The sequence below is a fragment of the Tympanuchus pallidicinctus genome, unplaced genomic scaffold (assembly GCF_026119805.1).
Source record: "Tympanuchus pallidicinctus isolate F22 unplaced genomic scaffold, pur_lepc_1.0 scaffold1, whole genome shotgun sequence".
Classification (NCBI taxonomy): Eukaryota; Metazoa; Chordata; class Aves; order Galliformes; family Phasianidae; genus Tympanuchus; species Tympanuchus pallidicinctus.
The window spans coordinates 37989581-38012744 of NW_026294618.1; the positions used below are offsets into that span (position 1 = coordinate 37989581).

General features: G+C 40.5%; 1 protein-coding gene across 6 annotated transcripts in view; it reads left to right on the forward strand.

Moving 5' to 3' along the window:
- Positions 1-23164, forward strand: part of KLHL32 (kelch like family member 32) — a 119639-nt gene that overhangs the window by 90766 nt on the left and 5709 nt on the right. For all 6 annotated transcript variants that reach the window (XM_052687295.1, XM_052687059.1, XM_052687125.1 and 3 more), the window contains 2 exons: positions 10513-11239; positions 20963-21021. In XM_052687295.1, coding sequence (XP_052543255.1) covers positions 10513-11239; positions 20963-21021 — 786 coding nt within the window. The remainder of the gene's footprint in view (positions 1-10512; positions 11240-20962; positions 21022-23164) is intronic.

Here is a 23164-nt window from a genome sequence, read left to right on the forward strand (position 1 = left end):
CTTCTAGGTACACATCTGTCAAGTCTCATTTCCATTAACAGTTAGGAATAGTATAACAAATACAAAGGATAAGGTGTTTAAAAGAATCACAGAATGACTTGGGTTGGAAGGAACCTTAAAGTTCATCACAGTTTTGAGAAGTATACCCTTAATTCCTAGCTTTTTATAAAAGGCCATTTTTTTCTTATATGTTTCAGTAAAATCCTTGAACTTTCTTGTAAGATGAATCTACCACTGTCTCTTCCATAATGTTTTTGATAAAATAAGAATTTTTTGGAGGCCAAATATCAGAGGCCAGTATCATTATGCCACACCAGAGAGTTTGAAAGCTTATGGTAAAGCACTGGACTGAGAACGCATAGTCTATAATTGGCTGGTGGAAAGATTGTCTTTGGGATGAGTAATTCTTCCTGTCCTCATAAAGCTGCTGTCTGGAAATATTTATTAAAAATATTGAGACAGAGATACAGCTGTTAAAATTGCTACTAATGAATATTTTTGACTGAGAAATCTGACGAAGTCATGTGGGTTATTTGTCCTCCTTGTACTTACTGAAGACTGTGGGTTGCTCCAAAAATAGTGCCTCCTATTTATTTGCATAGAAACTACAACAGGAACAAAGAATGCAATAACACTATGTGACAGAGCAAATTCTAAGCTACAAAACACTGTTGTTGTTGTTTTTTATTATTAGCTACTATTACTATTAGCTATGGCATTTTTCACCAGCGAAGAAGAGCGGCCAACGGACATAGTGGAACAGGAAGTTCCATACAAAAATGAGGAAAAATTTCTTTACTTTGAGAGTGAGAAAGCACTGGAATAAGCTGCCCAGAATAGTTACAGAGTTACATGAGATAATAAAAAAATGACTGGACAGTTTCCTGTGTAATCTACTCTTGTGCACCTCCTTTAGCAGGAGGTTGGACTAGATGATCTCTAGAGGTCCCTTCTAACCGCTACGATTCCGTAATTCTGTGAAAACTAACCGACAAGTGTAGAACAACTTAACAGACCAAGAGTTTCCGGATGTAGTGACAAATATGCTGCAACTGTTGCACAGACTGATGAGAGACCAGGACTAGGTGCGCTAATAAGTGTCTTCATGCTCCAGATATAATGAATAGTGGAGTTTTCTAACCTTCCTATTGGGCTCCAAAGTCACTGAAGTCATAACTCCTTTATATTTGGCTTCCTTCTCTCTGACCTCCTGTCAGATCCATTGCTTCTCCCAGCTCAGTCTATCTGCCGAGCTTGGGCTGTGCCTGGATAGGTAGTGGTTACAAATGAATCTGGAAGGCTGCATGTCTTGTCTTTCCTGACATCTGTTTTCTCAGGCTCCAAGTTTGGGTGTGCACTTTATCTGCCCACCTTGTACACAGAGTCTCTGCCCTGCTGCTTGAATATATGTTGTGACACTGGGAAGTAAATGTGAGACTTAGCCATTTGTTTGCTATTTGCATACAGAGAAATGTTTTTTTTCTGAGCCTTCACTCCATCCAGTAGTATGCAGTGGCAAATTCCCAAACTTTATTTCCTTCCTCCATTGACCTATTAGCATTGTTTTGGGATCGTTACCAGAAGTTCACTAAATCTATATTGTCAATAATGTCTTTATACTCGACTTCGACTTCGAAACAGGAGGAAAGGTGGAATTCAGCTGTCAACTGAGTGAAAGAACTGGGGGAAATACTTACTAAGCCACTGAAAGGCTGGGCAACTTCTGTTACACTTTGTTTATCTAGGATTTGGAACTGGTGGATATCACTTGGTGTAGGTTTGGAGTCTTCATGCTGTCTGAGGGGAGTAGACTTCCTTCACTACAAAAAGGAAAAAACCACCCTCGTTCCCTATCCTTATGTGCTGACTTACTGCAACAATAGAAAGAGCTGGTTGAAAGGAAAAGACAGGCGGCCTATAATAAAAGAGGGATAATTTGAAATTATTGGCTAATTACTTGGTTTGTATTTAAAATCAGTTTACAGCTCCTTTTCTTTTCAGAAAATCTGCTACTGAGAATGTACTTACATCACCAGTGGGCTTCAACAGGTGAAAGTGAAACAGAAACAAGTGGAGATGGCACCCTCTGTGTCAGCAAGAATGTTCAAGTCTGCTCTTATTTTTTTTTCAGTTTAGGATGCTCATTGTTTTCCACTTGGACAGGCGTTCTACTTACAGCTTTTAAGGAATTAAAACTTCTGTTATGTCTTGTGAGGGCATGGTACAAGAACCAACATGTCTTAGAAGCCTTTTGTATGTGGATCTGTCTTCTCTCTCCACTCCTCTTTCAGACAAACAATAATCTTTGCTTTTCAGCTGCTTTCTTGTTTTGGTATGCTGACCTGAGCACTGTCATGCATTTTGTGATGCCTGACGGAATAAATCACATCTGATGATGGCCAAGATCAGAGAACAAAAGATTTTCCATTCATCACTTGAAGTGGTTGTTTTCTTCAAAGGTACAAAGAGCTTCTTTTGATTTACACTACCTTCCTGACAGAGCCTGGAGAGGGTGGGAAGCCATGTGGCTGGAGCTGAGTGAGGCCAGGAGTGGAAGTGAGCTGTGACTGGGGAGGTGCAGGAACCCTTCATCTTTTCCAAATCTTGCCAAAGCAGCCCTGATTTTTCTTTCTTTCCTTCTTTCCTTCTTTCCTTCTTTCCTTCTTTCCTTCTTTCCTTCTTTCCTTCTTTCCTTCTTTCCTTCTTTCCTTCTTTCCTTCTTTCCTTCTTTCCTTCTTTCCTTCTTTCCTTCTTTCCTTCTTTCCTTCTTTCCTTCTTTCCTTCTTTCCTTCTTTCCTTCTTTCCTTCTTCTTTCCTTCTTTCCTTCTTCTTTCCTTCTTTCCTTCTTTCCTTCTTTCCTTCTTTCCTTCTTTCCTTCTTTCCTTCTTTCCTTCTTTCCTTCTTTCCTTCTTTCCTTCTTTCCTTCTTTCCTTCTTTCCTTCTTTCCTTCTTTCCTTCTTTCCTTCTTTCCTTCTTTCCTTCTTTCCTTCTTTCCTTCTTTCCTTCTTTCCTTCTTTCCTTCTTTCCTTCTTTCCTTCTTTCCTTCTTTCCTTCTTTCCTTCTTTCCTTCTTTCCTTCCTTTATTTTTTAGTTTATTTTTTTAGTTTACTTTTCATGAGTGAGGCACTTGATTCTGTGCTAATGAGCAATGTAAGAATGAGATAAATTCATTTCCCATCCTTTACAATGTGGAATGAACAACCCACCAGAAAACTAAATATTGATGCTATCTGCTGCACTGATAATTGGTCTCTGCTTTCATCTCCAAACAATCCCTTGCTTGGATTCCATTATTCATTCTAAGCAGAAAAGGATTATTAATGCAGTGTTCTTTATTTTTTTTCCTTTGGTGTGTGTATGAACAAGAGAGCAATACTGCAATAAATGTATTGGCTAAGAGAAAACATTTGCAAGAGATCCTTGCCCATTTTTTTAATCTTCTCTTATCATGAAGAATGTGTGCGGTGATAAATTGTTCTGCTAATCAAACAGCACTGAAAGGTTAGGTCATTGGAAGCCTTTAGTCATTTTGTGCTTTTCAAGAGTGAATTTGTTAAAATTATGCTGAATATCCACTTAAAGCCTCAGCTGAAAACCCTACCTGTGTTTTATAACTCTGCACTGTCAGAACTCATAATAAGTCAAACATTCTTTCAGAGGTACTCATAAGGGAGAAAAAACCCTGTAAATTTAAGAGTAATTTCAGATTGTAAATGAAAAAGAGAGGCACGACTGTTCATTTGCACCAATCATGCCTTCCTTTCATCTGCTCTGATTAGGCCTGGTGCGGTTTCATCAAACTACTCCATCACCGAGCTGTCACTCCAGTCGTCTGTTGATTGAAAACAATCAGGGCTCTGATGGCACAATTATTCTGACCCTTTAACTAGAGGCTGCTGTGATAATGAAAGGTTGATTATGATAGTTTGTGCCTCTTTCAGTTTGCCAAGAAGGTTAATTTGGGCATCAGACGGATGTTTAATGGGCGCTTGCTGGCTACACTGAGGTAAATGAGAACGTGCAGTCTTCGATATTGCATGGATATAGTTTGGCTGTCAATCATTGTCATTTTGAGTTTGTGCCTCACACTCTGGAAATCACATTTTATTTTTTCCTTGGGATTTAATTTATTCTGTGCCCTGAGGAAGTTCTTTCGCTCCATGACCTTCACAGTAGCTTTCTCTGTCTTTTTTCCCTTCCCTCAAATGGAGCCCAAAGGCATAATATATCTAGAGGAACATTTTTCTTTCATTTTCCGCATTAGGGGGGGGAAAAAAAAGAAGGAGGAAATTTTAAAATCCCTGTTTATCTACTCACCCCGAACAGAGTAAATGTTTTAATTCTGATTGTAAAATCAGGATGTGCAAATGAAAGCTTGCCTGCTTGCTAATGCAGCACCACACCAGGGGCTGCTTACATACATACGCATTTGTAAAACTGACAAACAGGTAATTTTAAAATGTCGCTGTGTAAAGAGGTTGGGGGATGGCACAGCAATATTTTCAGAGATTGCACACGTATGCATCAGCCTGGTGCCTTAAAAAGACGGTCTCAGTCACCGTAGTACAACTTTTTGAGTTGGAAAGTCTCTCTTCAGGGTTCAGGGGCAAAAGACATTTCATTGCTGATTCAGAGATTATTAATATTTACTGTGTTCAGATGGAGAGAATCCTATGCATAATTTTGTAGTTGTTTGGCTCAAGGTGCAAAAGAAATGCAAATACCTCATAATTTTGATTGTTCTACATGCAGCTCATTACAGTCTTATTTTTATGCACATTTTTAATTCAAAATAAAAAGATGAAGAAGATTTCCCTCCTTAAGGCTCTAGGTTTGGGTCACTCATTTCCCATGCTGAAAAATGTAAGGTACTACCTGATTGATACAACTCACATTTACTTGATGACTTCCGTGCTAGCTTTCTAAGAGTATTTGTGTGTAACTCATGGCTTTGAAAAATTGAGAGTGTTTTTGCTTTTCCACAGAAAGAATTCTTTACTCGTATGCTTTTGTTACATGGCTGATACAGTCCAATTAGTTTGCTGTAAGTAAAATGCTTAAATTGATATCCTGAACCCTCTGGGTTTTGTCCTCTGTAGTCCCTAGAGAAAGGAGGACTGAGACCCTTTAGAAATCCAAATCCGTGCCCATTGGAAATTTCTACTCATTTTAGTACATGAAAATTTCTACAGAGTATTTAATGGATTTTAAATCAGAGCTTTGGTAGAAGTCCTGACTTATCCCTAGGTTATGCTCCTGTACTTGATGTGAAAAGCTAGAATGCTGCTGCAGATAATCATCTATTGAGAGATAGTGGTTTTGAGGCAAAAGGTTTCTGTCTGCAAAGTCTGCTGAAATAAACTTCATGAAGACACCAAATCATGTTCAAATTGATAGTCAACATTTTAAGGGGACATGCAGCAATATGGTGTAAGCTGAAGCCGTATACTGAACTAGTAAACTCCAAGTTCTGCTTTGTGAAGTTCCCTGGCCTCTCTTAAAATGACTGCAGTAGTAGCTTCCACAACACAGCTTGTCTTATTTATCAGAGCTGTAGCACTGGCCAACATATTAATGTTAAGAAGATATGAATTTGATTTATTCTTCTGACTTTTTTTTTCTTATGTTAAGCAACAGAAAGACCATTCAGGTGACATTTATGTTGAAATTAGAGGTTTATGGGTGCTTTTTGGTTTACTTTCTTATCTTTCTTCGCCTGATATGTATCATCATCAGATTATCATGCAGAAAGCTGGTAATTGGTGTTGAATATATCTGGTCACACTCCGGGAGAAGACTTCCACTTTTGTTTGTATATTTAAAATTATCCTTTCTCCTAAAATGGTATTGTTTGCTATGTTATTTTACATAAGATTTCCACTTGTTTTACTGAGAAAATGGAAATTAATCTATTAGAAACTTATATATATTTCTGTTCAGTTGTTGCTAGAAAGAAGAAAAACAGCTCAGTTTTTCCACCATGCGTTTGCTTCATCTCAGTTATTAGGAACTGTAGATGGTATAAACTAACATAATTCCTTTGCATTGGGTCTCTGATGTGAATACACTGGCTGAAGGTTAGACAAAGATGACTTTAATGGAGTTCCCAAAACCTCTTGAGAAAGAAGTCCAAGGACTCTGTAGAAACAAACTTTCCCTGTTGCTGCCTTTGTGATTTAAAGTTTCCAGATGAACTTGGTTCTGACAAGTACGTCAAACTTTGCACTGTAGCCTTGCCTGTTCAGCATCTTCCTTGAATCAAAGCTGTAATTGGCAGCCCAAAAAAACCTGATAGCTATCCATTGCAGGGATGTCTTCAACAGGAGTGAAGCTCCTAATTCAGCTTTAACCTGCACTGCCCCTTTGCCTTCTCCAGCTGTGGTATATATATGGCACATAGATCATAATGGCAGAGAGGGAAGGGCTGAGTTCCTACACTGTTTGCGTCAGGCTGTTGAAGCACTCTGCTGGAAGCAGAAGCTGCCATTGTATGTACAGTGGAACCACAATCCAACATGAAGGCACGTTTAGATGTATACTGCAACTGCACACAGTACGTTTTCTGTCTGTTTCCTGATGTTTTGAGAATGTACTCCATTGCTGTATCAAATAATATAACCTTGGAACAGAAAAATCCTCTGGGTAAAGGCTTCAGAATAAGAAAAGTAATCTGGCTTGAAAATTCTGTCCTTCTGAGATTCTACTTTTGTCATTTACTTAGTTTAGAAGATGAATATGGCAAAATATATTATTTATTAAAGTTAATATAGGTACTTGGCTGTAGCTTCCTTTTTACACACACTCATACATTAAAATTAATAGGAAAAGAAGCTTCTTACAGTTTAAACAGAATTTGCCTGTATGATACTAGCAGTAGGAGTCTTTCCTTATTTTTGTAAATTATTTAGCAGCGATACGAATATTTTAAAATTCCAAATTGTGGACAGTCTCTTTGTTTTCACTTCCTTGCTTGTTTGCGCTTTAAACATAGATGTAATTTCAAGTGCTATTTGTACCTCCTTAGAGAAGTTTGAATGTCTCTCCTTGCAGTGTCATACAGTATATAATGGCTTTGAGTTTGTTTTGCCAGTTCTGATTGTAGTTGCTAATCACTACTGCCCAATAGGCTGAAAAATGGACACCGTAATTAGTGCATAGATGGGGTCAATTTTTGAGTTTCCTTGAAGGCACCAGATTTCTAAGACTAAATTAAACAAATACTTAGTAAAGGTAGAACTTACACTGATAAATATACAGGTGTTTGCTGATATATTATGTGTAAATTTCTGTTTTCACTATGTGCACAATTTACTTTTGCCTCCTTTACAGTAATGGAAATTTAGAACAGTATTACAGTCCATCCGTGACTATTTCTTCTACATGCAAAAGACTTGTTTGGAAATTTAATTTTCTTTCTTCTGATCTTCTCCCCCTTCAGCTTTCCAATAGCTGTCAAACCATCCACTGACTAGAGTGTCAGTTCACTTCACAGATAACTCAGTTTTCTTCCATGCTCCATGGTGTGAGACAGCACATTCTGCTAGAGAGCACTGTAACAATGCACGCTGCATCAGAAATGTATGAATCTAAGGCTCGTTTTGTGAGTTCCCCTAAATCCATATAACCAGCTTCATAGCCCCGTGTCACAACCTAGGAGATTGTCATGTGTTCTCTGAAAAATATATATAAATACCTACATCTGTAGCTTTAATACAGCGTAATTATTTTTTAAGGAGCGTCTCAAATAGAGACTATGGAATTTAAAGTCAGGTAACAGTCATTGTTATCATTAGCAAGATGAAGACATAAAAACAGTATTGCTTTTAGCTCGTACCACCTTTTCTATGCCTTGGCATACCAAGAATTAGGTGTCAGTCACAGAAACACAGCATCCACTACAGTCAAATTGTGTTCAGCAGTAGATTGAGTTAGTCTGGATAAGCGATTCTGAACAGATTGTGATTCCCACATCTCAGTTACTTTCCTAAGACTCAAGAGAGCTTCTCTGCTGGTTGTCAAATGCCTGCAGAATGTCCTGGTCATACAGTGATGTACAGGGTTCTTAATCCTGCCTCATAAATTACTGCAATTTACTACACTGCTCCTCTGCTAAGTCTGAGTGATACTGACTGATGGCCAGTAGGTCCTGTACAGAAAATACAACCCAGGATGCACTTCATTCTCCTGTTGCAGTTGCTAATCAAAAAGGAAACATGGAAGTAGTGTAGACCAAAGATACCTTAGGTGCTGCTTTTGAAGGATCCGTTCTTGTAGTTTGAAACCATTTCCTCTTATCCTATTACAACAGACCCTGCTGAAGAGTGTGTCCCCTTCTTTCCTATAACCCCTCTTTAGATACTTGAAAGGCTATTATCAGGCCCACCTGGAGTCTTCTGTTCTCCATGTTGGACAGCCCCAGCTTTCTTAGCCTGTCCTCCTAGTGAAGGTATAAATTCTTCTTTAACATAACAACAAATCATTCAGGCAGGGTGAATTCTCTTGTTGTCTTTGTTATAATGAAGATAGGCTGAATTCTGGTGAAATTCAAATGTCTGGTCAATTAGGAAATATGAGTGCCTCTGAAGACTTTGAGGAATAACGTAGGATAGGGAGTTAACCAAAACCTCTCAATAGGACACACCAGATATGTAGATTTGGTGGGCTTAGAACATTCAAATATAATCCTCAATGATTTCAAATCCATAAAGACTTTTAAGTATGTGTAATTAACTTCCTTTTATCTTCAGGCCTAAACACAGACAGCTAATGCGCATTTTGAAGCTCACTTCAGCATTTAACTCACTAAACTACTGTTGCAACTACTGATGCCCTTCATTGATTCTTTGTTTCACAGGGGTTGAGTAGAACAGTGGAGAAAAAAACATTGCAAATTAACCTTAATAAGAAGGTGGTTTTAGACTGTCACCTTCCCTCTTTGACAGAATACAGAAGCAGTAGTAATGTTGATATATTGTACTTATATGAAGGTCTTTAGTAAGACAGAAGTCTTTCCAGTTTCTTTCATATGACTTCTCCATAAGCACTACAGGGTGGTGAGTAACTGCTGTTAGTGCATGACTAGTTGGCAGCTCCCCATCCAAGAGTTGTCAGGATATGAAAAAAAATCAAGCAAAGGAGCCTGTCCTTATCTAGAACCATCCAATGTCTTTATGAATGACTTAAGAATGTAATAACAGGGTTTTTATGTTTTTAGACAATCACATGGTGAAATGGTCTACAAGCACTTTTGTAAATAAAATTACAATTGGGAATATTGTTGGCAGACTGGAACAGTGATTTGAAGTAAACAGTAAAATTAATAATGACTAATTACTGATATAAGTGAAAGTGTGACACTTTGTGGAAGTTCTTTGGGGAAAAAAATGGGAATAGTAGTATGTCAGCAGTGTCATTAGTGCATAGGTCAGCAATATCGTAGTATATTAATGGTCTTATGTAACAATATACAAACAAGAATGGCATAGACTGGTACAGTCCATGATCTTTTCAATCTGTTCTCTACTACTGCAGCCCTAAATGGAAGCTGGTTTTCATCTTTTATGGATGGGAGGCAGTGATCATCAAACTCAAGGGTTGGACTGGTGGTTCCTGGGCTCTGGGCTAGAAACCCAAAAAAGGAAAATGAGGCAAGTGAGTTGAAAGGTGTAGAATTCCATCACAATTAAAAGGAAGATCTGCCCAAGAAGATAGTTGAGTATGAGGGGCAGTTTTCCTGTGGAAATAAGGGTATTTTCATTACTGGAGATTTTCAAGAATTATGTGTACATTTCTTGAAATGGTTTAGGCCCTTTCTAGCCTCTTTTCAGACCGGGATGGATTGAATAAGCTTTATGTAAATTCAAGTCTGTGTGTCGTTTTGGCTGTTGATAACGCCTGTGATTGCTGATCAGTTTCAGAGTCTTTCTCTCCTCTTTCTCCCAGTTTCAAACCAGCAGAACATCATCTCTACTCCTCTCTGGCCATTTTAACTTCTCTCAATTTTTTTTTTTTTAATACGTAAATGAAGCAGGAGGAAAAATTGAAAGGTCTATTATCTTTTTTTTTTCCTCATAAATTGAATTAAAGGTAGCGGGAAGAGAGTGTTGTGTTTCTTTTCTAATTGCTTAACTGGAATCTTGCTTTTCTTTCTAGTGGACCTGTTGTCACATAGTCCCTTCAGCAGCTTGATCCTGGACTGTGCTCTCCTACAGCGTCACTAACTGTAGGAATATTGCGTATAGTGGTATTACAGTCTGATAATACTGTGGAAATTCTTTTGGGGAATGATGCAGTACAATGTTTTTATGTGTAATATAGGTGGACTTTTAGTATGTATCTTCTATGATGACTCACATTCATTCATGACTACTTTTTGTATGGACTGATATCTCTGTTGAGGCAAATGTGTAGATCTACTTGGAATGAAAACACAGATTTTAAAGACCAAACTTTGGCAGAATTATATCTGAATAATTAGTATTTTGTTTTTCCCTTCCTTCTCCCTACTTCCAGTTGGCTGTAAGGTGGTTGGAGCACAACTGCCACTACCAGTACATGGATGAGCTTCTCCAGTACGTCCGCTTTGGCCTTATGGATGTGGATACGCTGCATACTGTAGCTCTGTCTCATCCTCTTGTTCAAGCTAGTGAAACTGCAACAGCGCTTGTTAATGAGGCCTTGGCTTACCACCAGAGCATCTATGCACAGCCAGTTTGGCAAACCAGAAGGACAAAACCCCGCTTCCAGTCAGACACTCTTTACATTATTGGTGGGAAAAAGCGTGAAATCTGTAAAGTGAAGGAACTGCGCTACTTCAACCCTGTCGATCAGGAGAACGTTCACATTGCAGGGATCGCCAACTGGAGTGAGCTTGCACCGATGCCCATGGGGAGAAGCCACCACTGCGTTGCCGTCATGGGAGACTTTCTGTTTGTGGCGGGTGGGGAAGCTGAGCACTCCACGGGACGCACCTGCGCCGTGAGGACTGCCTGTCGCTATGACCCCCGAACCAACTCCTGGGCAGAGATAGCTCCCATGAAGAACTGCCGGGAGCACTTTGTGCTCGGAGCAGTGGACGAATACCTGTATGCAGTAGGAGGCAGGAATGAGTTGCGTCAAGTCCTACCTACTGTAGAACGCTACTGTCCCAAGAAGAACAAGTGGACCTTTGTACAGTCCTTTGACCGATCGCTTTCGTGCCATGCAGGATACGTGGTGGATGGTCTCCTTTGGATATCAGGTAGAAACATTTCTCACAGTTTGAGGTATTAACAAGATATCAAAATGCAGTCTTGAATGACTTCTAGTAAATCATCTTTGGTTTTATATATCAAGATAACTTTTGTCTTAGGAGTGAGTATTTTAAAGGACTTTAGAATGGAAGCATGTAATGAAGCCTGATTAGAGGTATAGGGGCGGAATACAGCTGCCTACTAAATATGAAAGGGAGCTTATAAACAGGAAAGAAACCAACTTTTTACACAAGCAGATGGTAATAGGACAAGGGGGAATGATTTTAACTAAAAGAGGGGAGATTTACATTAGATATTAGGAGGACATTTTAATCAGAGGGTGGTGAGGCACTGGCATGGGCTGCCCGGAGAAGCTGTGGATGTTCCATCCCTGAAGGTGTTCCAGGCCAGGTTGGATGTGGCCCTGGGCTGCCTGATCTGATGGATGGCAACTGTGTCTGTAGCAGAGAGTTGGAACTGAATGGTCTTTAAGATCCCTTCCAACCAAAGTCATTCTGTGATTGTGTGATTTCTGTGTTTCAAGTTGCATATGTTGTGTACACTACTTCCAATCACCATCCATAAATCGCAGTGAATCAAAATGATAATGCACTCTTTGACAAGTTTTGAATTACAAATTCTGTGTGCTTGCTGAAAAATAAGAAAGCAAAACCTACTTTCTGTAGTATGATCAGGTACTACTGTGTTTATTCTTGCAGTTGGGAATTAAATGCTTGTTGGCTTGTGTAGCTTCAGGGCTTAAAGGCTGGTGATTGAACTCCTCCTTCTTGCTCTTGAAGATATATTAACAGGCCACAGCAACCTTCATTAGAAATCCTGTGTGATTCTGACTGTCAATAACAAGTGCACAGGACTGGCTGGATGTAATCATAGCACAGGTAGATGAAAGTATAGGCCTTGTAATTGTAAACTAACATATCATTTGCAACTCAGTCTGATAGGCTTTTTGTTGTACGTGTACTCAGTGATGGGATTTGAGGACATCGTGCCATCAGTCCTTGCAGTGATTTTTCTGGTATCACTTGCTTTGGAACAAGGTTGATGCTTTCTATAGAAGGCACAAGAGGCAAAATGGAAGCACCTTTCAGTAAGAAGTGTGTCATGAAAGGTGACAATGTTGTCTTATGTATGTCAATGAGTAGGTAGGACCAGCCCTTGAAGAAAATGTTCAGCGATGGTGTGTTAACTATAGATAGCCTCTGAGGATTTTGGTGTGGCTTGGGATTCCTATGGTGTGTAGATGATATGTGAACAAATGATTAATTAAGCTCATTAAGCCTTCATTGTGCTTGTCAGCGTATGCCATTGAGGTTAGCGGAGCTCCTTGTGGATGTATCTTTCTGCCCTTACAAGTTAAATAGTTCACAGGATTGTATCTCCTAGCTCTGTTGGGAGAAGTAATAGACACCTATTTTCATCCATACGCACTGAAATCATGACTGATATGTTTGGAAAGAATGGCATGAGAGAACGTCAGGAGTCACAGAGATGCCTTGCAGGCACTCCGGGTCTCTTTCTGCAGTGATTAACTTTGAAGAAGTTCCGTACAGTTTGGGTTGTGTATTAAGTGTGCATGTGGTCTGCTTTAAGAGTCGGGTATGGATTTTTGATGTAAGGAATCAACAAGGTGTGTTCAGAGCCTTCCCCTGTTTATTCATTACCTCCCTTGTTCCATCAGTGGAAAGAGATGAGTGCCTGTGATGGGCAAGACAAAGTATGAAGGCGCTAGTTCTACCATATCTTGATTTCTTTCTTTCTTTCTTTACCTTCCTCTTACGGTTAACGGTTGACAGTTTCTATTTTTTACAAACAGCACTTTTTAGGAAATTATTTTTAACGTATCTGTGTGAAATCCTTGAAAGAGCACTTGTCAGAGGTCCTTGCTCTAGTACATGACAAAAAATGATTTTTTTTTAATCATTTTTTTTTTCTGTACTAAAATTACAAACAATCTCTACTCAGTTTGTTAGAGATTTTTAAGGCAAATATGAGATTGGCTCCAGATCGCTTTTAATTTTTTCCAGCTGTGCTAGAAAAGGGAGTATTCATGGCAGTTTGGTGAAGTTTATGGTAGTCTGATGAAGTTCCCGCTGATTAGAAAAGGGGAAACATAACATTCATTTTTAAGAAGTGGAAAAAAGAAGATGCGGGGATCTACAGGTCAGTCAGTCATACCTCTGGGCCTGGCAAGATCATTGAGCCGATTTTCCGGAAGGCCCTAAGGCACATGGAAAAAAAGATGAAATGACTGGTGGCAATCAACATAATTTCATCTAGGGCAAGTCATGCTTGAAGAACTTGGCTGCCTTTATGATGGAGTTACAGTGTCCGGGATAAAGGAAAAGCAACTGATGTAATCTACCTGGACTTGTGCAGAACATTTGACGCTGTCCCTCATGACATCCTGGTCACAAAATTGGAGAAAAATGGATTTGATGGTTGGACCTCTCTGGATAAAGGATTGGCTGGATGGTTGTACTCAGGGAGTTGCGGTCAGCAGCGCAGTGTCTGAGTGGAGACCAGTGATAGAATCATAGAATCACTGATGAGTGGCATTCCTCAGGGATTGGTGCTGGGTCCAGAGTTATTTAACATCCTTGTAGACAATATGGACTGTGGGAGCAAGTGCACCCACAGCAAGTTTCTAGATAATACCAAGCTGAGCTGTGCAGTGGACAAGCTAGAGGGAAGGGATGCTACAGGGAAGGACATGAGCAGTCTTGAGAGGTGGGCCCATGTCAACCTCATGTAATTCAGCAAGGCCAAGTGCAAGATCCTGCACCTGGGTCAGGGAAATCCCAAGCACAGGTACAGGCTGGATGGAGAATGGCTTGAAAGCAGTCCTGAGAAGAAGGATTTGGGGGTGTCAGTTGATGAAAGACTGAACATGAGCCAGCAACACACTCTTGCAGTTCAAAAGACCAACTGTATCCTGGGTTGCATGAAAAGAAGCGTGACCAGCAGGTCAAAGGAGGTCCTCGTGCCCCACTCTCTCTTGTGAGACTCCACCTGGAGTACTGTATCCAGTTCTGGAGCCCTCAGCACAATGGCATGGAGTTGTTGAAGCAGGTCCAGAGGAGGGCTATGAAGTTGATCAGAGGGCTGGAGCACCTCCCCTAAGGGGGCAGGCTAAGAGAGTTGGGGCTCTTCAGCCTAGAGAAAATGGGGGGACCTTATAGTGGCCTTCCAGTACCTGAAAGTGTTTCACAGGAAAACTGAGAAGGGACTTGTTATGAGGGTGTATAGCAATGGGATGAGGGGAAATGGCTTTAAACTGGAAGAGGGTAGATTTAGATGAGATACTAGGAAGAAACTCTTTACTGTGAGGGTAGTGAGACACTGGAACAGTGGATACCCCCTCTCTGTCAGTGTTCAAGACCAGGCTGGATGGGGCTTTGAGCAACCTGGTCTAGAGGGAAGTGTCTCTGCCTATAGCATGGGGTTGGAACTACATGCTCTTAAACATCCCTTCCAGCCCAAACCATTCTATGATTCTATATTATGCTGTTTTTTATGTGTTTAGTTATGGAAGTGGAATACATGCATGCCTGTGTCCAGATGCTGCTGGGATTTATATAATGTAGCACTGTGATATTACGTATTTAATACACTTGCAGAATCAGAGGGAAGAAGTCATAGAAGCTTATTGGATCAACTGCTAACAAATGGCAAAAAAAAAACCAAACCAAAAAAAACCAAACAAACAAACAAACAAACAAACAAACAAACAAAAAAAAAAAAAACAAAAAAAACAAAAACAAAAAAAAAAAAAAAACCAAATTTTACCAGTATTGTTTCACATATATTTGAAAATGCAACATAGCTCCTGTGGTAAAAACCAATGGTGTATGAAGTTTTGGCAGCAGAGTGAGCCAGATAGGACTGTTGGGTTGTTAGAGTTGCCAGATTCCGTTTGTTTACTATAGATTATGAAATGCAATACTTCTGAGGATATTGATCTGAATTATGTACTCACAAATTGAAAGCTGGAATTTATCTGTTGAACAGTTATTTTTAAAATAAAGGTAGATGGAGATGTTTTAACTATAACTAGCTTTTTACCATTAATTGATTGCTTAGGAGTATATACGTATATTCAAGGGCGTTCAGGGGCAGAGGAATGGTACACAGAGATGTTTTATTGTGCTAACATATCAGTAGTTACTGATGAAAAGACCTGCTGTTCCACCATCAAATATAAGATGTTAGTGTAAGAATAATCAGTAATGTGGGAGGGAACCTAATTTTTAAGTACCTAATCTAAAATTATGTGATTAAAAAATTAGTCTGAGTTAGGGATATTTCTGAGAAGTATCCCTGCTGCTTTATGGGAAATTCAGGTCATCACCAGAGCTCTCAAAGTCAGTCTGATGCTACTAGCTGGCACAACTACTATGAAAATCTGCCCAGCTTTTTAATAAGTGAATAAGTTAAATAGGAGTAATATAAATTTTTAGACCTTGTATTTGTGGAGAAAGTAATCAAAACATGATTAATAGTCAAAACAGTAATACCTTTGCTACAAGCCCTTCCTTCTACGGTTTTGCTATCAAAGTCTGGCTAGGATTAAAGGGTTTTCTGTTGTCATTATTGGGATTCATTTCTGGCATTACTTTGCACCTCCTTTGGGAGTAATACAGGAAGGAGTCAATACTCACAGAGACAAAAATCCTGGTGGCAGTGGCAGGAAAGGGAAGGGCAATAAGCAGAGTGCATGACACAAGAGCATGCAAGAGCTGGCAGGTAGGTGGTGCAAGGATGCAGGGACTGCCAAGCTGCCTCCACTCCTCGGGGCCCTTTACCTGCCTGGGGGCTTGGCACTAATGCACTTTGGAACAAGCCTGACTCTCTAGATGGCAAAAGTGGGTTCAGTTCCATATATTGTGAGACATCATATTTGTGCGTCTTTTTTTTCTCTCTTTTTTTAATGACCCTCTATTTAATTTTATCTTCTTATTTAAAAAAATGAGTGATAATTCACTAAAGTTCTCTGCATTGACAGTACAATGTCAGGCAGATGGCTTTGAAATTTTACAATCTTAGAGGCCCCAGTTCTCATCTGACACCCCGATCCCTTTCACAAACGCACTGTGTGCCACATGCTAGCAAAGCAAAGTATTTGAGTGAAAGAGCCACAAACTGCACTGAGCCCCTTGGAGCTCAACATTACTAACAATCACTTCCTATAAAAGTAGTGAAACATTTTCCATAATAGTGCGAACTTGAACTGTGCCTCTTTTTTTCTTCATCCTCCATGATGCATGCAAATCTGGAGACCTCCTTTTCTATAGGGTCAGCCTTTTCCACCCGTTAGGTGCCTTGCATGTATAGATCAGGTTGTGCAGAGACGAGGGGACCTCTGACAGACCCTCAGCTCAGTGCCACTTCTGCATCTGCAGGGGAGATGAGGGTCTATCCTTCCTGGTGAAGTGCTCAGGAGGCAGCACAAGAGGTGCTGCCAAGAGCCAGTACCATCCTGTTGTTCCACAGAGGTCAGAGCTGCCTGACCTGAAGGCTGCTGGCTGAAGACGCATCTTGATGTGCATGAGAATACTCAGTTCTGTGGGAGAAAAATAACCAACCCCCTACAATTGCTTCGTATTTAATAATATTTTTAACAAAAATCGAGATTCAAGGTTGTGTTTTTCTTTTTTTTAATTTTGAGACTTGTTTATTTTCCTAATGGTGAGATTTTAACCAATGAAATTATGGAGATCACGTATCTTCAAGAATTATTGAATTTCTAAGTGCTTTGGAGTATTGCGTTACTATTAGTATGCTGTATGTTGTGGGGAGATCTTTTTTTCCCCAGTAAATCCCTGTAATATCGTTTTATGAAAAATGGATCTGAAATAAATAGGAGTCTACAGTATCTAACCAAATCCAATTTTGTGGTGGAGCAGGCACAGAAAATACCATGTATAGGGGCTTTATAAGGAGATAAATTGTCTCTGTGACCCAGTCTAAGTCTGGATGTGGGATAGCGTTTCTTTTTTATTATTATTATCTTTTATTAAAGATAATCATTGAATCATACAATGGTTAGTGTTGGAAGGGACCTCAAAGATCATCTAATTCAAACCTCACAGCTTTCAAGCAGAGACATTGATCTGATGTCATTAATTCTTTGTAGATTGAAAGTAAGCACCCAGGCTGGGCAGAGAATGGCTTGACAGCAGCCCTGAGAAGAAGGATTTGGGGGTGTCAGTTGATGAAAGACTCAACATGAGCCAGCAATGCACTCTTGCAGTCCAGAAGGCCAACCATATTCTGAGTTGTATCAAGAGAACTGTGACCAGCTGGTGGAGGGAGGTGATTCTGCCCCAATACTCTGCTCTTGTGAGACCCTACTTGGAGTAGTGTGTCCAGTTCTGGAGCCCTCAGCACAGCAATGGCATGGAGTTGTTGGAGCAGGTCCAGAGGAGGGCCATGAAGTTGATCAGAAGGCTGGAGCACCTCCCCTATGAGGCGAGGGAATTGAGGCTCTTCAACCTGGAGAAGAGAAAGTTCCAAGAGGACCTTATAGTGGTGTTCCAGTACCTGAAGGGGTTCTGCAGGAAAGCTGGGGAGGGACTTTTTATAAGGACATATAGTGCCAGGGGAAGGGGAAATGGTTTTAAACTGGAAGAGGGTAGATTTAGTTGAGATATTAGGAAGAAACTCTTTACTGTGAGGGTGGTGAGACACTGGAACAGGTTGCCCAGTGAAGTTGTGAATGCTCCCTCCCTGGAAGCATTCAAAGCCAGGCTGGATGGAGCTGTGAGCAACCTGATTTAGAGGGAGGTGTCCCTGCTATAGCAGAGGGATTGTAACTTGATGATCTTAAAGGTCCCTTCCAACAGAAACCATTCTGAAATTCTATGATTTGTAATGATTTAAAAAATATGTATGAGAAGGTCGGGCTTGTGCCCCTCTTTTTTGACAGCTAGTTTGCATCCAGAGAGGACTGTCATAGCTTAGAGCTGCCCTTGGTGCCTTCAAGGGTGCATGAGGGTGAGGGAAGGTGCCGTAGCTCAACTGCCCTCACTGCACCTGTGCTGGCTGAATAGAAGGCCTGCATGATCTCCTATTTAACACAGAGGCAGGAGAGAGAGGAGAGATTTCTATTTTAAAACAGCCAAGCATCGTAGGGCGCACTTCCTGAGCTTGCTATATTCCATGTATTTGCTGGAAGGAGTGCACATGGGGAGCTCTCTGCCAACATGTGGTTTTACACATCTCCCAGCAAACTGGGATTCATGTGCACAACCTAGCACCCGGGGACTTTCAGAGAGAGTGGTGAGATTTTCTGTGGGATTTGGATTGGGTGAGATTTCTCAAGTCAGATGGGGGGGGTCTTACTAGGACACGATATAAATATGGATGATAAATGTCTGATTGGGAAAATTGTACGAAACCTCCTGCCTGCCACCCTTCTCTTTTTGGAGGTGGCTTTATTGAAGGCGTGTTTCAATGCAGTTAGTGGATTGTTTGGGTGCTGTAACAAAACAAAATATTTTGCAAATGTGGGGAAGGGGAGGGTAAGCCCCAGCCAGCTTCTAAGAATTTCTTCATGGATAGAGCCACTGCAGTGCTGGGAACTTAAGGCTTCTGGAGGGCTTAGAAAGCAGGGGTTGTAGCCTGCCTAGCAGCATCTGATGTAAAAGAAGTGAGTAGCAATGGCTGTGGCCCTGTAACAACTTCTATAAGCTGGACTTCTCATGACTACCATCCTGCAGGAACAAGGAAGATACAGGCTTCTCCTGAGGGCACTCCTTGACTTCCTGAGATTTTAGTCCTCAGAGCAAGCTGCTCGTGCCAGAATGGTTTGTAAAATCCACTGAGCAATGACTGAGCTGTAAGTTTTGATGTTGTTGGACCAGCCAGACGTTTTCTTCACTTCCCTTAATTTATTTGCTACCACATTAGCTGCCTTTGCTTAACATCAGCTTTCATAGCATAGTTTGTAGTTCCAAGTCTTCAAGTGTTACTACCATACCTCCCTCTTCCTTCCTCGTAAAAAGTACTGCAGGGCAGTTTAAGAAATCGTTTCAGAATTACCCCAGTTTTTTGTTGCTCTTGTTGTTGTTTGTTTGTTTGTTTCTGAAAGTATGTATTATTTTTAGTACTACTTAAACTTATTATTCCTTATCCTATTTTTTAAGAGATATGTTAATCATATGCCCTTTCCCAACTGCGTGGAGTATTTTTAAAAGAATAGTTCAAGAGGACATTATAGACTTGTTAAATATGAATTTTGGCAGAAAATTTTAAACTTTTGCTATAGCACTTCAAAGTTAGGAGGAACTCGAGTTTGAAAATTGATGCAGATATAAGATGGCATATTTAATGACAGATGTATCTATAGAAACCTGTTAAGATGCAGATTATCCCCCTGGGGAGGGGAGATCAAAACTGCCAATCTATAAAATATACTTGTTAGGGGAAGGCATGGAATCTATCTCTGTGAGCACTTTGATTGCAGGGGACAGTGTAGCAGCATGTGGCATCATAACCTAAGAGCAGACAAATCAGCTTGATGACTTTCAAAGCCAAGAATACTGCTGGAGGCAAGGGTACTCCAGTCTAGAAGAAATTAAAACATATAGAGACTGTTATTAATTCCAGATCTATTTTTGTGTAGTCAAATCTGTATGCAAATCCTTAGCATCTCATTTTGGCAGATTAATCTAAAAGTGAAGAGCGGTATGTGAAGGGAATGTAATGATAAAACACCACAGATGAGCAATATTGCAGGGAAAAAATATAAGCTATGTACTTGATACGAGGGGCTCTTCGTGAAGAGAGGAAAATAATTTTGTTCTTTTGCTTGTTTCATTATTTTATAAGGAAGCAGCCCCATTCTTTTTCTTCCTCCACATTTCCCCCCCAGTATGGAGGTGTGCTTTCTGAAGAAGAGACCCAGCATTGTGTTTCTGGTGTACCTCCTGTAGGCTGGCATTCTGGAGGCAATCATCCAAGCAACTATGGATTTTATTTTTTCAACACGCTAAGTGACATCCCATTTTTAAACACTGGGAGTGAAAATAGCTTTGTAAAGGTATCAAGTTTCAGGCGTTAGAAAATATTGTTTCGTGGTCGTGGCTGATGGCCACTAACAAAGGCTGCACAGCAGCGTGGAGACAAACAACACTGTGACATCAGCAACTGTTGCTTTCCAAAGCACGTTCTTGTGTGTAACCTACAGATGGGGGGTGGGTGCTGTGTGATGCAGCATGGAAAGGCTGTGTGTTATCTTCCAAAAGTACTGCATGAGGTGAAGCTGGGCTCTGTCAAAATGAGGACTCCTAAGCGTGGAGGCACACTAAGAGCAGGTGAGGACGTGTCCCCAGTCCCTATTCTGGATTTTCCTGAGGTGCTGAGGTATACCTTTTTTTTTTCCTGTAGATTATTGAGAAGTTGATATGCCAGATGGTTAGCATTGTTTCTGATCACTGTGGAGGAGCTTCCTAACATAAGATTATGACAGAGCCAGAAGATGTTTGCTCTACAGTGCAGAATATATGTAGTAAATGTAGAATTTCCTTTGAAGATATATGGAATACAGTTGCAGTTGACAAAGGTGCAGTGGCATGTGAATGTAACTGGGGGTATGCAATGTAATCCTGTCAGCAAATGGACCCTACAATTGGTTGTTTTACCGTACTGCATCTTGGTCCTGGTTTTGCCTATGTGAAAAAAATATGTAACCTGTATAAACTCTTTCATAGGAGGAGTAACAAATACTGCACAGTATCAAAACAGGCTCATGGTCTATGATCCCAAGCAGGTGGGTATCTGTGTCGTATGCATTTCTCTCCTATCTTTTGTTTAAAACAGGTCTTTACCAAATGCATGCTGGGATTTCTTAAGTTTAAAATGCTGTCCATTTGAGTTGATGGTGGTTTAAATTCACTTTACACTGATGATATGTGTTTAACAGAGTAGTGGACAACCTGACTGATTTTGTATTTTTGATGCCCATACGTTTTAGAAACATTTTAGATTAAATGCTTAGAATCTTAGAATAAATGGGTTTTAAGCTCCCCTACTTACTAGTATTTATTTTGCTTGTTCATTTGTTTGTAATCCAGCAGCCCCAAGCAGCATGTACTTAAAGCCAGTGTCACAAGGCTGCTTCTTATCTTTCACATTTCAGCTTTCAATTACATACACACAAGCTTTTTGTTTTCTCCATTCTTTCAGAGCTGCACTACCTGTCAGCGACTTATTCTGCTGACTGCAAGGGTGCCTATCATTTCATTACCCAACTACCTAAAATGTATTTTAGGGATTATTTCATACATTATGTATTTGTTTTGATTAGGTTAGCATGGCTCAGTGACCATTTCAGGGGGTTAGGGCATGGTTATGCCCTCTCACTAGCATTAGGAAATAGAAGTTCTAAGCTTGCAATCAGAGTTGCACAGCCTGGTTTATTCCTGCATGGGAAGGTGTTTACTTCTCTGATTACAGGATAGGGCCTTTGGTTGCTGTCTTGGGCCAAGGCACACATTACTGTGGCTCCCGCTGGCTTTTAAAGCATACTACAAATGGGTGCTGAGGCAGAAAGCAGACTCTGACAGAGCTACCTCATCCTTTGAGGTACATTCAGATCATTGACTGCACAAGTGCCAATTCTACCCCAAACCTCGGCATGTCGTAATTACAGGCAGCAATCTCATTTTGCTCGTGAATGGGACACTCGTTTAGTTCCTGTCTCTCTGTCGCATGTCCATGTCCTTTGCCGTGGCTCCTGCTGATGTGGCTTTGGAAGTTGCACCCCAAAATATCAGTGGCATCTCGAGTGCATGGTGCTGGCTGTGAGAAGCCCAGCCTGATGTATAAAGAGTTAAGGAGAAAGCATGCGTTAGCCTCCTTCAAATGAGGCCTGCTTCATGTTTGTACACACATGCTCTTTTTAAAAATTCTGCTGGCATATTGTTTACGGTGGGTACTGGAAACCATCACATCTGCTTGCATCTCGCACGGAATCTCAATAACTCCATCATTCAGCGCTCGTGCTCGCTTCTGCGCGAGGCCTTTGTGGCAAGTCGATAATGCCTGCCATCTGCCACAGAGCACACAGCTACCTGCCAGCAAGCCGGCCGGGGTGACCTCTGCTTCCCCACCACTGATTAGCATGCACACACTGCCTTATTAGAAATGACCCCGCCAAGCCCCTCGCTTTCGTTGCCTTTGCAGCGTGCAGCGGCTCACCTGGCAGGCACCGCAGTGGAGGAACCTGAAGATATAATCAGGGGATGCAGGCAGGCTTTGCAAAGCAGATGGTGCCTATAGTCTCGTGTTAAGAGACTGGACTACTAATGCAAGCATTAATGCCTAATACTCAACTGTTACACATTGAAATGTATAGCTATATATTGCAGAGGTTAAAAGGCTGTGTTATTAGAGACTCTTGAGCTACCACAAGCACTAGCACGTGTAACACAAAGAATTTCCTCACAGATTTTAACTTCCTCCTCATAGATAAATTAATCTTGTTGATTGCCAGGTTGTTTGCTTCTGTAAACATAGTAGAAGCAATTGCATTCCTGCATTTAAAATACTGTGCTGTAACTGCTCTTCTTTTGTGTCCTCCCTCCATCCCACAAATAGCAGAATTCCTGAATATTGTTAACAGAAGGAAAAATATGCAAAAGGATTTTACTTTGTGAGTGCCTGCAAATAAAGGGTTAGCATTAAACCAAGTGCCCAAATCATTTAAGAAGATCCTTTAGGAAATTATTTTTCCCTGTTGCTTCACTCCCCAAGGGTGAGACCAAATAAGCTTCTGAATAATGAAAGGTAGAAGAATCTTCTCTCTCAGAGCTGGTTGGTACAGACATGTTAGTGCTGTATACAAAGGAATCATCTAATAGTTTTGCGTAAGGAAGATTTGCTACTGAATTCTGCAGCAAAGGAAAAAAAAA